Source organism: Arachis hypogaea, chromosome 15 (assembly GCF_003086295.3).
Source record: "Arachis hypogaea cultivar Tifrunner chromosome 15, arahy.Tifrunner.gnm2.J5K5, whole genome shotgun sequence".
NCBI lineage: Eukaryota > Viridiplantae > Streptophyta > Magnoliopsida > Fabales > Fabaceae > Arachis > Arachis hypogaea.
The window spans coordinates 145287899-145305219 of record NC_092050.1 but is presented as its reverse complement, the minus strand read 5'-3'; the positions used below and the strand labels follow the sequence as shown (position 1 = coordinate 145305219).

Sequence of the window (17321 nt, the reverse complement as noted above, 5' to 3'; positions counted from 1 at the left end):
AAATTAACTTACATAAAAAAATATCTACAAAATTATTTAAAAAATTACTATGTAAATAAAAACAATCATGTTAAATACTAAAATTAACCATCTATAAAATACATATAAAAATATAAAATACACACTAAAATGAGTTCAATTATATATGTATTTAATTATTTATACATAAATATATATTAATTAATTTTAGTGTAAAAATAATATTTTTAAAATAAAATTTGATCATTAAATTAATTATATATTTATATCTAAATATATATTATTTAATTTATTTTTAATATATATTTTATATTTTAATAAATATTTTATATTAATAATTAATTTAATGATTAATTTTTTTATTGAATTATTAATTATAATTTATGATTTGATTTGTCATTTCAAGCTTACAAATTAATATTATTTTTATTACCAATAAATTAATTGGGATTAATCTATTTATTATTTCACTCTTTGTTTATGTAAAATTTTCTAAAATCATTTCAGAAAAAAGACATAGGTTGCCCAGAGGTACAAGTTTGTATTTTCACCTTTTCTCAACTCAAATTTAAAGCTCAACATAGAACATACAAAACTAAAAACAGGAAACATTAGTACCTGAAACAAACAAATATGATCACACAACCTCATTCATCACAACAAAAGTTCTTCATCGTCTTATGGTGATTCTTTTCCTCTCAACTTACAACTTCATTCAAACACTAACAATTTCTACATTCTGGATGGATGTTCTTTTCTGTTTAAACTTTCGAACTTGGTTAATTTGTTACCCATTGTCTGCAATTATCTTTTAACGAAATCACTTTGTTGACTACAAAAAAGATTCTTCCCAATGAATGTACTTTATCATTTTTAAAATGAATTTCACCCCAAGGAAATGTTCTCTTGATTGATCCATTTTTTGGCAGATACATCATGTAGTTTCCATATTTAAAATTTTTTTAGCCAAAAGAGAACAAGAGAGAGATACAAAAGCATGCTAAATCTAAACAATCAACCATGCCATATTACATTGGAGATTTGACCTCAGAATCATATATCTATCTATTAAATCTGTTGACAATGACAACTAATAGTATCTCTTCAGTTACTGGATATGTTAATGGAGACATGATATATGCTCAAAAGTGACAAATTATATATATGCAAAGAAAAATAAACAAGAGTGGAACTATATATATTATATGTCACCAGTTTAAGTTTACATAAACACCACTCATGTCAACTATATAATGGTAACAATTCCACAACTAGTTTGTGATGGAAATAACCAACCTTCACATCCTATAAAATCATGTCTTGTGAAAAGACTACACAACCCTTACATTCCTACAATAGAAACAAAACTAATTTTCTGGTTGTCCAAACCCATGAATCTCTAAGGATATCTACTGGCCTAAACCCTATGAAGAAAAACTATAATAGTCCTTTCTGTATTGAATGCAGCACCTGATTCCCAACATTATGCATACCAATACAAAAATTAATCAAATTAACCATATACAAGCTATAATGTGATACTATAAGATGACTTGCATGCTAAGAAAATTAGAAAACATGTACAAAATCTTTTCATGATGGTCCTTCTTTTTCCCATAAGCAAAGTTGAGCATGGGAAAGTATATATTAACTTCAACTACAAAGTAGAAGGAAGACAAGGGTCAGCTTCCACTTCCAGAAGATCTTCGACTCATTGAAGGAGAAGAATTAATCATCTCTTGACCTAGCTCCCTTATTTTGCTGAGAAGCATCATTTGCTCAGTTTCCAATTGGACTATGTAACCTTCTTGTGTATCCTCTAAAGTTTCTAGCTCACTCAAAGCTTCTGATAGCCCGTCGAGGTTTCCGTCCTCTATTAAAGACCGGAACTTGATCATCATCTGTTTAATCTGCGACGATATTTCAATTTATGCAATGTGTCAACATAAAATGAGGATGATAATAACTTCACACAGCACAACTTATATGTTGATAGTTTTGCAACATTTGTTCAATAATGCTGAAAAATTGGTCATTTTGAAGCTCAATATAGCAGTGCGGAAAGTTTGCAGCAAGCATTTTTACAGCAGTAAGAATATTTTATAGCAGTGTATTTGCAAGATCTAGGTTCTAATTTTATTCCGTTTTGCAAGTTTTGTTAAGGGACTTAACACAGGTTACACCTTAGGCTTACAATGTGATTTCTCTCTTCAATTAATTCTTTTGATGTGCCTCCTATTCTATACTTCCCCATTTCATTTGATAAAACATTTCATTCATAACATTGAATAAAGAACATGTAAGCAGAAATAGTAAGAAAGAAACATTTTGTACGAGAGTGCTTCAGCAAAATTCGAAGCCATTGAGAATTCAGTTGTCTCATGAATGGTATTTTTGTTGTGAGCATTCACTCATCGCCACTTAATCATGATAATTCTCCAATGTGAGTTATGTTTTCCCAAGTCTTTAGCATAGATGTTAGCCATTTCCATACCATTATACATAGTAGAATTGTGTAGTTTTGTTATTTAATGATTTCATAGTTCTTATTTATGTATGTTTAGCACAAAAAGAGGAAATTCAACCTATTGCAACCATGCTAGAGCACAATCAAGTCAGAAGATACAGGATTGCAACTGTGGGCTCTAACACAGGCATGCCATGTTGGAGCACAATTGCGACTCTCAACACGTAAATTATTTAATCAACATGTGATTAAGGGTAATAAAAGGGGTATTTTTAAAATAAAAGAGGAATGTCATTAAGAAAATTACAAAAAGATGAGAGTATCAGAGATCCTCCTTACAAAGAAGCAAAAAACAAACAAAAGATCAACCAAGTGCAGCTTTCCAATCTCAACATGTTTGAGAGCTTTACACCAAATAGATGTTATATGACTAATTTGATCCCATAAAACTTGTCAAGCTGAAGATCTATCATTAGAGGTGCATGAATTCCAATCCAACTAAATACTACAGAGTCTATCATTCAAGGGTTTTTAACCATGCAATTAAGCATCTTTTGGCACAATCTCCAAACCGTTAACACTGAGGAGGCAGCTGGAGAAGGTTCTTGGAAGTTATTGAGTTCCAAATGATCACTAATAGATACAAAAAAGGCACAATGGCTTCAATCTCAATGGAGCTTCTTTCACCTCTCCTCCATTTTTGTTATCTTGTTCTCATCGTTAATGAGATAGACCCTTTAATTAGGCCATTGATATAGCCACTCTTTGATTATTAATCTCATTATGATGTAATTCACGTTTCCTATTCAAATGTCTAATCAACACTTGATTGAATTGACATGAACTTGAGAAAGGAATTCAAACCTTCTTGTCATGCTTGCTACAGGTTGAGTGAAAGTAAGAGATAAGCAAAAGTAATTTGTGTGGTTATTTGGTAAGGAATCCACTGATCTTCTTAATCATTCATTTCAGTGTAGTTTATTCTAACAGATTAGGTATTCACATTGAGGTGAAGAGAATTAATTATTTCAAAAGAAACATAGTTAATCTAGGAAACCCAACTATTAATTGTTAAACAAGGAACTGAACAACAGAATAAAGAGTTTAGTGGCATGATTGATTAGTTTTACTCAACAAGTAAGAGCAAAAGCGAAACAATATCCTATTTTGATATTTTTCTTTGGCGCTATTTAGATATATAAATTTGTTCTATGGCACGAGTTGATGATTTCAGAAAGCAATTACTTAATTTGAGACGATGTCCAACATCCCTCATACTTCAAGTATATATGACTATATATTAAAGAGTTTTTCCCTTATTTATTAATTTATATTATTTTACTTTCAAACACATACTTTACAAATTGAACATACTTCTTCACAAAAACAATTCCTACTAGTTGCCATTTTTCCAGACAGGTAAGCCCTTAGAATCTTATCCCATTATTGTTTACAACAAAACATAATTTGTTTTGCTCAATATCCAAATACCAAATAAACTTACATGTGAAAAAAAAAAATCTTTGGTTCATCAATAATTTTATGTTTGGATGTATATATGCACCTATTGGCAAATTATATTAGTGAAGCCTGGAATCTAGGAAGGGCAACAAGTGTGTGCAAGTTTTGTGGGGCATTACATCGGTGCGGAGACAAGAGAGTATATACGCTAACCATCTATAAATCTACATTATTGTGGAAACATCACAAAAGCCATTCCATGTAATTATTCAAATTTATAATGGGGCTTTGGCCATAACAGTTATATACATTTTTCTAACTTTATATTACCAAATTTGTAATATTTGAATCTATAACTCGGCTTTGGGTCATCATAGTTACATACCTTTTCTTTCCTTTATGTCAGTAAGCTTTTATTTTATTGTAAAAGATAATTTGCTTTCACTAAATTTTCATTTCTCTCTTAATTATTTCTATTATTATATCTATAAAAAATATAATTAATATGCTTTATCTACCCATGCTTCTCCATCTAGTTAGCAACTTAGAAGAGAAATTTCTAGATTTGCAAGATCTCACCTGGTTCGGAATTTGGTGTAATTTGCTCAAGGAAGGTTCAGAATCTATACTATTTCTCTTTTGCAACTCCGGAACTTTTCTAGTAATTTGGATGTGAATCTCTCCCCTTTTCACACCTTGGAGGGGTATCCACTTGTCGGCCGTTTCATTTGGAGGCAGCCTTTGATATTCGACGACACATTCACCTATGCTTGATGCGGCCAACAATGCATTGTGGTCCTTCACATAGAGTACAAGGGGACTACCATCATCGAGGAACTCTAAGGTCTGGTTCCACTGAGGGTTAAGAGTTTTGTATATAACCTACACCACAATGAAAATATGAAATTACAAGACAAAAAAAAGTGCAATCTACCCTTGCAAAATAAAGCAATACATAATTGAGGAGCAAGTTACCCCAAAAGGATTAAACGAAATGAAAGATAAGAGAGATACGGCAAACTGAAAAGTTATAGAAGTTAGTAAGAATCCACCATGCCATGGATACCTTTAATATTTAGGTGATGTTACACACAATTCCCCTTGATTTATCATGCTTACACTACCCTCCTTCGAGTTCGAGGGGAGGTCAATATGTCTATAATGGAGGTTAATGTCACATTTTACAGAATACAAGGGTGTCAAGTGTTATATAACCTAAATTTCAAAAGATTAGTGTATACTTTTACAAACGAAGGAATGTCATTTTTACTAATAACGCTTAACTGTGGGGCAAGTCAGTGTAATTTGCCTTAATATTTGTATCATAATCCAGATAAAACTGTAATGCCTAAGGAAAATCACTTTCATGAAAAGAAACCAAGGAAAAAGTGTTCCAACCTTCGTCTTTTTCTTTATGTTTCCATATTGCACCCTCACAAATGGATCGCTTGTGCCTCGTAGATCAGCGGCAACAAGATCCCTTCCCTCAATTAGAACAAGTTCTATCCAACCATTGGCCGGGCCTGGAGCTGATCCCTGGCCATTTTCAATGTAGCAAAGCATGTTAGAATTAAGTGATTAAGAGATAATATACAAATAGAATCTCAGCTGTTTGCATATCTTTTCTTCTGATTTGTATAATTTACTAAAAGCATCACTAATTTTTTTACTGATAAAACACACCCTTGAATTTGATCCTTCTTGGTCGTCGAGCCTGACTGCTTGTATTTGAAGTCTTAATTCTCCAGAACGCACTCTTTCTAGAGGTATCCATACATCCCTGACTGTTCCATCTACCAGCCCTTCCAAATTTACATTTGCACTACCAATGTTTTCGTCTCCGAAAATTTCTTCACTGAAGCCTTTTACTTTTAAGTAGTCACCGCCACTAACCTCATCGAATTCAAACGTCTGGTTCCATACAGGATTCGAACCATGGGCAGTCTTTGTTTTCAGGACAGTCTGGAAGATTAACAACAAAATTATATATGGCGTAATCATTACAACCTCAGTTAATCATGTTAATGAGAGAGAAGTGCCTTGGAGACACAACACCACTCACCTTACCATACTGAAGTTTGACATATGGATCAAACTTTCCAGATTTATCTTTTGCAGCGAGATCCTTTCCTTCCATAACAGTTATGTTAAGTTTCCTTCCAGTTCTTAACTGAATATTTGATGATCCACTAACTGATGACTGAGAACTCGACCGGAGACTGTTCAAGCTATGCGTACCATCAGAATATTGCCACTCTTTTACTACAATGCTGACCTTCAACTGAAAATTGAAGAAAGGAGGTAAATGAATATGCCATTCAACAATATTTTATTTTCATTCAAAAAGCTAAATCAATTATCCATCACAAAATCTGGCCTAAAGAGCATTTTTCTAGGAGGTATTACTAAAAATCAGTCAAAAATAGAAAAATAATCATTTTGTATATTAAAAGGTTATAGCATTCATTAAGACCAATTAAAATTGATATAATAAACTAAGCCCGGACCACAAACAGATGAAGCTAGAAGCATAACACAACAAAGGCTATCACTATGAAACTCCATAATCAATTTTAAATGATTAATATCGATATAATGTTATTTACAAAGAAATGTTATCAACATTGAAAATATGTCCAGTTCGTGTACAAATTTCACATGAGAAAATTGTTTCCCGCGTGGCCATAATGCAACCAAAGTGTCTAAATCATAAAGCAGGAGGAACTAATTATAGAATGGTCATAAACACTGTACCTCCCCGGGGTTAGCCCCCTCAAATGGGACCATCATTTCAACTTCATCTCCACAAAATTGTGCTTGCTTTGCTATGACCCCAGAATCGGGTCCTATTGCCCAGAATATTGTTGAATCATCTTCAACATGCCTCATCTGCTCAAAAACTTACCATAGTAAGGACTGTATAAAAGTTGAAGTAGTTTCCAAAACATAATAAAGACTAAAGAAATGTAACTACTATTTGACCTGACATGGTAATTATTTTGGTACCTTGATTTCACAACTTGCTAGGTAGTCACACTTGATATTGTTGGGATGAGACTCATAAAGATTGAAACGAAGGTTTCCAGCGTTATCATGTAAAACCATATTAAATGGTGCATCCCATCGAGGGGTTGATCCAAGTCTAACATCTGTTCTCCTGATTAAGTCCCCAACTTCTACCTCGACAAATGTTTGTAGGTCCTTGTCATCAAAACTGTCCACCGAGAAACTATTGGTTGTACCATTTTGAGGCCTCCTAGATCCCCCCTTGAAGCAACTCCTTGAAAGTTTACTAGCCGAAATCACTCTAATATATATAATGCCACCAACAGCCTTCTTCCTCAAATCAACAGCAGGCAAAGTAAAACAGCGGCGCCGAGGTTCCACCATGGTCTTAACCAAGGTGTCAGTAAAAAGCTTTTCCTACAAAAAAATAAATTCAAAATAAGCATGATTACAAGAAAGGCATCAAGCTGATATCCGTTTACATAGAATCAGCTTCATAATCCACAATGCATTACAATTTCTAAGAGTTGCATCAAAACCGAAGTTCATATTCTTTCTACAACAGCACCGCAAATAGAAGTCTTTTATGGAAAACAGCACAACTCGAAATTTATTATTTTTCTTACAACAATTATATTAAATCAAACGTAGTAGAAACACACCAGCCAAGAAGAAACACCGGGCCATTCAGTGGCAGGAAGTGACTGGCTTCCACCGCTTCCAAAGGCGATTCCTATTCTCACCTCAGGAGTTGATACAAATGAATACAAAAGTGCTTTTCCATCCAGGATTGGTGTAAATAGAAGCTGCAAAATGAAATATGAATCTTAATAACAAAAAGATAAAGCACCAAACCATGTTTTTAATTAATGCATGAAAATCAGTTCATAGCCCTAGAAGTAAAGATAACATATCCAAATGTTTTCTTTTTCTCTAAATTTGCTTCTTCAAAATTCAAAATGCGGACATTGCTTTTACATACATCACCCTTGATATGAAGACTATTAATCACAATCCGAGCAGTTCCGATCAATGGCTTTGCAAGCTTCGCAAGCATCAAAATGCTCATTTCATTTGTGTCCCAATCCAAACCCAGTTGTAGGACTCGCTGTTAAATACCAAGAAAATGCTCATTTCATTTGTGTCTGAATCAAAACCTAATCATGTGAAATATTCTTAATAAAATATCTAAAACTACTGTTTTTCAGGTTATAATATTGAAATGTGAAGGAAGTAAAACCTGATCACCGATAGTTGACCATCGCATCCCTTGAAGACCCACACTAGGAGGGCATGAACCCAATGAAAACTCCTGCAGCTCGACTCTTTCCTACAGAATGATTTCCCTAGTTCAGCATGCACCTATGAAATTTCCAGCATCTATGATTGAAGGAAAAGAGTGTTTCTTACTATAAGTCTTGGCTTCCGGAGCTTTAAACGTTTCTAGAGACATAAAGATAAAAGCAAGAAAATCAAATTAGAAAATACATAACAATTCCTGCGGGGGGTGGGGTGTTAGTGCATGTCTGAAGAGTGTGTTGCACAGAATGTAGAAATCTTGCAGAGTGTAGAATGAATAAGAATTGCCAACAAGAAACTTATCGACTCTTTCAATGTTTTCTTAATCACCATAAGAGCTAAAGGAAAAAACAAATTACAAAAACAGAAATCTGTTTGTGTTACAGACTTCCAATCTAAGTTACCCTTTTTATTGAAAACATAGAGAGTATTCCAAAATGTAGAAGATAACAATATGTAGAATCTAAACAAACTACTTTAACCATAATAACTACTATACTTTAATGTTGACAGTAACATAAATGTACTAGGAAACGGCACTGATATTTCACCTCAACTATCGCCGATAACCTTATTGAAAGCTTTGGGTTATAATGGCTGGACCAGATTTCAGTCAAGAGCTTATTCAGCCACTCGCAATGCTCCAACGGAGTGATCGGCTATAAGAACAGGAAGCTGAAGTCAACTTCATAAAGCACTTTGGGAATGTGAAATGATGAAAAGGAGAAGGGAAAGGTACCGATGTGTTCAGTATGATTCGTTGCCATTTCTTATCCAAGTCCTCAACAAGTAGTTTCCGTTGATACCTACCATACTAAAAATGGAACAGCAAAATCTCACATTAACTGCTTATATCATACACTAGGAAAAATATCATTAAGCTCAGGCTCAACCACCATTGATTTTGTCTATTTTCTTCTATTACATTACACATAAGTGTTTCGATGCATAGTTACATGAATTCACCCGTTAAGTGACCAATTCACAATTCACCTGCATACCAAAGCCCCATAATATATTTCCCTCAAAAAATATTTTAAATGTGGCATACTATATACAAATGGATTGCGTTCTATGTAACTATGCTCCAATGTCAACTAATCAAAAAAGGTCAACGGTGCATATCTTAACAGTTTATACTAAAAACTTAGGTATCACCATAATCAGAAATATAATTAGTTAAAAATTGAATCTGAAATGACCTCAATTTCATGAAATTTGACAACAACAATTAAAGTGATCAGGCAAGATAGTTTGTAGTACTAAAAATTGTGCACAAATATTTTAGTAAATGCCAGATGGATAAAGTAAGACAAAAAGAGGGGAAACTAAGGACAATGATTGGAAGACCACCAAATTGGGGAACATTTTGTTGCTTCAAATTCAATTCATGTATTGAATACAGATTTTAAAATGAGAAAATAAAAATAAAAATAAAAAAGTTACCAATCATCACTGAATATCTACCTGTATAGCTATCCACACAACAAGAAGAATGGGAACCCAGGTGGAGAAAGAGAACATCCATTTCTCAATAGCCCAAGCAACCAAAACCAGAGGAATGAAGAATGGAATTGATGGCTTCTCCTTCAAGAGATGGTTGAAGAAGAAGTCCACTGCAACTTCTTCTATGTTGAACAAAAGTCCCCTTTTCTTTCTACTCATTGCAACCACCAAATCACTCTGCTCTTAATGCCACAAAAATAAAAAAGGAAACTTTTTTTTCCTTCTTGTTCTTCTTCTTTGTAGTTGTCAAAAAGTGTGATCTTGTTGCTATGCATTACCTACTCATTCATAGTTTTTTACAATAAGAGACCAGAAAACAAGGTGGGGTAAGAGAAAGGGAAATGAAAGAGTACCCAATTGGGAAATGGAATTGAAGAATGGAATAAAGGAAGAAGATTTGACGGATTTTGAAGGGGATTGTATTACTAGAAGAAGAACAGAGAGAGAGAGAGAAAGAGAGAGAGAAACAAAGACCACAAAAAGTGGGAAGAGCTGAATGGTAAATTCGATAACTGAAACTGAAGCAGTTTCCGAATGTCTTCAAGTGGAAAAATGCGGATATTAATATTATATACTTTTTTTATTTTAATTAATTATTTAATTATGGAGTGATCATGAATTTCAATAGCAGTAATAAATAATAATATGGATTTCGGAGTGATGATATTTCAATCATTTGGAGAGTGATCGTCTTTATTAATGGGTAATAATTAATATCTACTGACGGTGAATTTAAACCGGTTTACAATAAGATTTTAAAACAAGTTTACTATATATATATAAAATCAGTGATTAATATTAATATTAAAATATAAAATATATATTAAAAATAAATTAAATAATATATATTTATATATAAATATATTATAATTAATTTTGTAATTATTTTTTAAATTAATGAAATAAAAGTTAATCATATTTAAATTAAAATAATAAGATACACCTTTTCTAAAAATTAAAAATTCAATTGTGATTAACACTATTTTTTTAAGGGGTCACTCGGATAAAGACGTTTAAAACGTCTAAACGTCTTTTTTTAAAAATATTTTTTAGTAATTAAAATTTAATACATATAATTGATTAAATCGTATTATTTTTGTTAAAATGAGGCCAGATAAATTAATTTGACTGAAAAAAATAGTGAATCAAATCTTGAACCGCCCTAAATTAATATTATTTTTATAGAAAATAACTACAATACCTTTATTATAGAAAATGACTAAAATACTCCTATTATATGTGTTAATTTTGAGAATCCTAAATTCTAGTTCTTTAATTCTCTGTCGTCATAGCGTTATATATGAGTATTTTAGTCATTTTCTATAATATTAATTTAGACTAATTCAAGATTTGATTCATTATTTTTTTGATCAAATTAATTTGTCTGACTTAATTTTGACAAAAATAATACAATTTAATTGATTATATGTATTAAATTTTAATTACTACAAAATATATTTAAAAAAAAATTTAGATACCTTTATCTAAATAACTCACTTTTTTTAAATAAGTATCTCGTCTCCTCATCAAAAATTCAATGGTCATATGTACATATATGTGATATAGAATAATTAAGAATTTTCAGCTTTACAAAGAGTTTATGTATGTCATTATAACACCAATATTATTTTTTCAATTTTCTTCAATAATATTTTATCATGTCACAAAAAGTCTAACTAATTTAAATTAATTAGAATAAAATTATTAAGTAAGATATAACTAACTACCCAACAAATAATCCAAACAAACTACATACTTTCTAACAATTATATTTTTTAAAATCATTATTATCTAACTTAAACTAATTAACAAAATTAATATACTATTAATAATATTGAAATAATCAATTAATTCAGTTATAGGCGAACGTTAGCAATGTGTAGTCGCATTCAATCGGTTGAATGTTCAATGATCTAAAATCTAACGAGAAAAGTAGAAAAAACAGAATTTTTCTAAAAAAATGTTAAAAGAACTTAAAAAATTAACAAATGAACTCGTCTACAGACGAATATATATAGGTTATTTTTGCATGTATTCCATCTTCATCGTAAATGAGATAGTTATACATGTATCTTCTCTTTATCATAGGCGAAATATATTTACAATGATCATAATATCTTATCTCATCACAAACTAAATACACTGTTTTTTTTTTTTTAATCTTATCTTTTTTAAGAATGAAATATGTATATAACAAATTCGTTTTATATGAAAATGAGATAAATAATAAAATATAAAAAATTAAATATTTCAATCTATATCTATATCTATAATTTTTATACTTTTTATTTGTTTAAAAATATTCAATTAACTCCTTATTTTATCATGTTGCTGATTCTTTATTTTAAAAAATTTAAATTCTTTTTTTTTTATGCGTAAGTAGAATTTTTTAATTTTTAAATTGGTACTAAGTTTTTATTGAAAGAAAGAACAAAAATGTAAAGTTTATTGTTTTAAAAAATATTAAGATTTTCTTTAAAACATAATACTAAATAGCAAATTAAAAATATATTCAGATATTTCACCGAATGAGTGACTATAATAATGAGTTTCATTCTCTTATTTATTTATTTGTTTACTACCAATCTGAACTAGAAATATTATTTTCTTTCGTTTTATTTTTTTTAATACATAAAAAATTAATAAAAGGTAGAAAAATATAAAAAACAAAATAATAATTATTTTAAAATGAAGTGAAAAATAATATATCAAATCAGAAAGGTAGGTTTATTACTTTATATGCAGCATGTGGCCAGCCACATTGAAGGACAACTTGCCTTTCATGCCGATCGATGCCACCCCATTGCCAATGATGACAACAAACCTATACATCCAAATTTCTCACCTGCTTTTTGTTTTTTTGTGTTGAATGTTATTTAAAAATTTTTCATATTTGTATCCATGATATAAAAATGTTTTAAACATAAATAAACATAAGAATTATCTAAACCTTGAACGTACAGTAGTTGTACAAAGATAATGTTCCCAAACATTGCTATATTGTTATTATTATTATTATTATTATTATTATTATTATTATTAGAGAATTGTAGATTGATTCAACAACCTATATGTCATACCCGAGTTGACCCACAATCTAATTGTGATATGCCATTAGACTTTTCTCTCTTATTTTCTTGGTAGCAAGTCTTATTCCATAATGATAGGCTTGACCATCAAATTAAATTTTAATATTGGCCGGTCTAGACTATATTAATTTATATTTAAATTTGTGTGTTTTTTATTGCTAAAAGAAAACCATAACTGGAAGAATTTTCTTTTCTCGATAAAGTAAATGGCTTAATTATTAAATCCTTAAAGGATAAAAAGTACCGAAAGTATTAGTCAAGTGTTTTTGTCTTGTTCATGTAATAAGATGTGGTTTTCATCTTACAAGCACTCTCAATTCTCTTGATCAAGTACTTGTAATCGTAAATTATGTAACAGAAGTCGTATTCTGTTTTTAAATGAGTGTTGATTTTAAAATTTTTATTTAGTTTAAAATATTATTAGAATGTATTAAAGTTATAAAAATTAAGAATGAATTTATAAAACTATTCCTTAAAATTAGTATTTCTAATAATATTTTTATTTATTTATTTTCTCTTATTACTTATTCTAAAATTGATTATTTTTTTAATTCCATTTGCTCTATAATAATCTCTCTTCTCTATGAGAAATGACAACTCAACACTATTACATTTGAATAGAGATCATACTACTCCAAACCTAAAATTTTCATACTCATTATGAAAAACAAAATGTACATTATAAATAAATTGATTTGCATTTTTTTTCAAAAATACATCAAACTTTATTGACGAGTAAAATAAAATTATAAATAGGTCTAACAGGACAATAAGCATAAACATGTGAAAAAAAAAATAGAAAATCTCAAGTATACTATTAGAGGTAGACAAAATAAAATTACATAGAGTTAAGAGAGAGGAAGAAAATTTGACACCGAAGATTCATGAGAATGTGAGTTGATGACATAGATCGCCAGTCAAAGACTTTTCAATTTCTAGACATCCAAATGTGACAGCATCCAAAAACACCACCAAATTTAATTTTCTCTTTGAAGGTGTTTGTTGATCAAGCTTTGTTTTGACAAGAAGAACTTCATGCAGTAGCTTCCCTTAAAAACCTTGTTGTTGTCATTATCAACGAGTGGTTCACATGTTTGTAACATGCAATTGAGACATGTCAAGCATTGTAATCTTTGTTTTATTTCATGTTGTAATTTTCTCATTGGTAATTGGACATTTTTAGTCCAATTTGATAAAAAAATTAATTTTTAAAATAACTTATTAAAACTAATTTTAAAATATAATTTTATTATTTATAATAGTTATGTTTGATAAATCAAAAAATAAAAATAAAAATTTATTTTCAATATATACAAATTATAACAATGTGTTTGACAAAATTATTTTTAAAATTTAAAATACTTTTAAAAGACATAAACTAACAAAAAATAAATAAATAAACATAAATCTATATCTTTTTCAAATGATATGAAATTATATTAAATTTTTTAATTTTAATAAATATAAATTATCTTTTAAAAATATTAAAATTATAAATACAAGTATCCGATATGATATTTATTATTTACAAACAAATAATGATATTATTCTTTACATCAGATTTTAAAGTAGACAACTATGGAGGAGCATCTGGGAGGTTCGATGTTAACCAAAAATCAATGCCTTTTTATGAAAATTTGCTCATGAAGAGGTAGCGATGAAAACGATTCTTCATAAGAGAATACCTCATATCCCCAATTTGTACCCGCGATGTTTTTCACTGTTAGAAATGCATCTGGGAGGTTCGATGTTAACCAAAAATCAATGCCTTTTTATGAAAATTTGCTCATGAAGAGGTAGCGATGAAAACGATTCTTCATAAGAGAATACCTCATATCCCCAATTTGTACCCGCGATGTTTTTCACTGTTGGAAATGCATCTCCAAGTCCTGATCTTCTGTAAGAGAGTTGCACAAGTCTGGAATAAATCACCAGTAACAAGTGTGATTCCTAGAGATCTGACTATGGAACCATGAGAATGGTGGTGTCAGTTGATGGAAGCGGTGAGAAGAAGAGGAGATTCAAAAGAAAAACTCAGTCAAGTAAGTTACCTGCTATGACAAATCTAGTTGTTCAAGAACTCTCTCATTTTTTAAAATTACAAAGTTGAGGTTGGGAAAATTCTATCCCAAGCTCTGACATTAGCGGAAGAATTTGGGCGACTTGGGAGGCATAACAATCGAAATGAAGAGGAAGGAATAGCTTGACCTTTTTGTTTTGAATCCCTAATGCTATAGCTTGGTATTGTTCTTTTTAGAAATTTTTCCAAATTTTTTATTTCTATATATGTTTATCCTGATTGTGTGCAGTAGATATTATAATTGAACTATTTGATTGCAATAAAAGTATTAACTTCGAAAAAAAAAATGATATTATTCTTTAGATTAACTCTGAACATTTAAATACAATTCTGATATTTATTTTATAATAATTTAATGATATTCTTTTGTGTCTCAACTAGTTGAAAAACTTATGCTATTTTATCGGTAAATAAATAGAAATAATTTTTAAAAATTATTTATTTATTTTAAATTTTAAAATTTTAATTTATTTTTAAATAATATACTTCTATTTCATTCTTTAAAATTTTTACCATTCTCTAATTGAACTCTGCTCAGAATTACTGCAACACAAACAAACTTGGACGGTATTTTAAAAAAGGGAAAGTATGAGAAGCTAATGGAATATTTGTATAATGTGTACAATAGAGGTTTAAGGAGTATTAAAAATATAACCATTAGTGTTACCTTTTTCCATCAGTTGAAACTTTTGGGATGAGTGGTATCATAACATGGTATTAGAACTCTAGATTCGAAAGGTCAAAAATTTGATCCTTGGTGAACCCCAAAATCAGTTTAAGCTTTTAGAAAAATGTTTATTATTTCTAGTACTTGTTATTCTAGATAGTATGAAGATGTTCATTTTGTAATTGTACACATTGTACAAATAGTCCATTGTCTCCCTAGCGGAATCCAAAAAAAAATTGTCTCTAATCTCCAAAATCAAATTCTTCTTCTAACGATGCTTGCATGACAAATTACCGGTCCTTCAAAATCTCCACTGGTGCATCCTCGCCATTTCCCGTCGCTACAACCTCATTCCCGAAACCACTAGCCATTGCTTATTCTTTTGCTCCAAATCAATGAAAGCATGGGCAAGAAGTTCATCATCTAGGATGATTTCTAGAGATGAAAACTCTCTCCTTCTGGCAGGTATGGAAGGACAACATCGAAAAGCTAAAGAAGAGTAAGAGCAACAATCGCAATTTTCATATGCTAAGAATACTGTGTTGACAAATCTAAAAGTCAAAAAATAAATTCATCTTCGAAGACTGCTCTCAGCATAGATTTTGAAATCTACCTATGTGAAGTGGTTTAGTTGTTGTTGCAACATGTAATAGGTTTGATACAATCTAATTCAGGTGAGACTTTGCGTAACTCTAGTAAAATATACTTTGACAATGGAGGTAATTTTTCAAAAATTTTGTACCACCTAACATTACAAACCAACACAATTTCATGAAACACCAGCCACAACAAGCATACATTACATGAAGATACCATATATTACTGGGCACCTGTACCTTTTACTTTGATTGCTCATATCATTTGCTTCATGAACTCACGGATATCTACATCTATGTATTCTTCTTCCTTTCTCTTATTCTCTATTTGTATTAATAACACTAGCGGCTCAACGGCTCAGCCGCTTTTCTATTATTTTTTAAGAAATTAATTTTTTTATTAATATATTATTTATTTTTTAAATTTATTAGATAAATATTTTTGTCATTATTTTAATATTACCGTAACCTTATTTATATCATTTTTTTACCTTAAAATTACTATAAAAAATTTTAAAATGTTAAATTATAAAAGCACCAAATAAAGATATATATATATATATATATTATGAGAAAAACATAGTTAAAAAAATAATGATAATAATATTATCCTGATTCAAAAAGAGTATATATAAATCAAAATACATGTTAGTTATTTACAAAAGATAATTTTGCTTAAATATCATGGATATTTATATTTGTCTTCATTTTTTTTAAGTGGTAGGCCAAAATATGAATTTGGATCTGAAGAGATTCATTTTCCTATCAATAGTGAAAAAACAAAAGAAGCAAGTGAAAAAATAAAAGAAATAAGAATGCTTGTCTTTTTTGTTTTTGAATATAAAATTATAAGAATAATTAATAAACAAAATAGGAGAATATAAAAATTGTGTATCTGAACAAAAAATTTTGTAATTCATCATACATCTCCTTATTAATAATTTCTTGAGTCTTGAAAATTTGTCACATTTTTTTACCATAAAAATAATTATATAAACGATTTAAGATTATTCAATTAAATTGATTCCTTATTACAAAGACAAATTCAATTAATTCAATTAAAATCCGTAGAATTGAGATATCTTGTTTTGCACTGAATTTTTTGAAAAGACAAAAAAAAATGACATTAGTCTTAGTTTATATATGACAACATGTAAATTAAATGACATTA

The 17321-nt window shown here is 29.8% G+C and overlaps 1 protein-coding gene across 2 annotated transcripts; it reads right to left on the bottom strand.

The window, feature by feature from the left end:
- Positions 1-1156: 1156 nt before the first annotated feature.
- LOC112751107 (uncharacterized) lies at positions 1157-10260 on the bottom strand. 2 transcript variants are annotated; one of them, XM_025800152.3, is made up of 14 exons: positions 9680-10260; positions 8952-9026; positions 8764-8871; positions 8324-8356; positions 8154-8243; positions 7896-8021; positions 7576-7719; positions 6914-7330; positions 6662-6796; positions 5970-6188; positions 5591-5869; positions 5306-5443; positions 4487-4789; positions 1157-1889 (listed from the first exon to the last, which is right to left on the bottom strand). In XM_025800152.3, the coding sequence occupies exons 1-14, from the start codon at positions 9875-9877 to the stop codon at positions 1662-1664; spliced, it is 2493 nt and encodes an 830-aa protein (XP_025655937.1). In that variant the 5' UTR covers positions 9878-10260; the 3' UTR covers positions 1157-1661. The 2 variants fall into 2 exon arrangements, with proteins under 2 accessions (XP_025655937.1, XP_072073233.1); XM_072217132.1 differs by lacking the exon at positions 8324-8356 and having other exon boundaries at positions 8154-8259; positions 8753-8871; positions 9680-10257.
- Positions 10261-17321: the final 7061 nt, after the last annotated feature.

Coding starts and splice junctions, on each gene's coding strand:
- LOC112751107 (XM_025800152.3), bottom strand. CDS start 9,877: ATGAGTAGAAAGAAAAGGGGACTTTTGTTCAACATAGAAGAAGTTGCA. Junction 8,022..8,153: donor GGTCAACTATCGGTGATCAG/GTTTTACTTCCT, acceptor GGTATTTAACAG/CGAGTCCTACAACTGGGTTT. Junction 6,797..6,913: donor TAGCAAGTTGTGAAATCAAG/GTACCAAAATAA, acceptor GTTTTTGAGCAG/ATGAGGCATGTTGAAGATGA.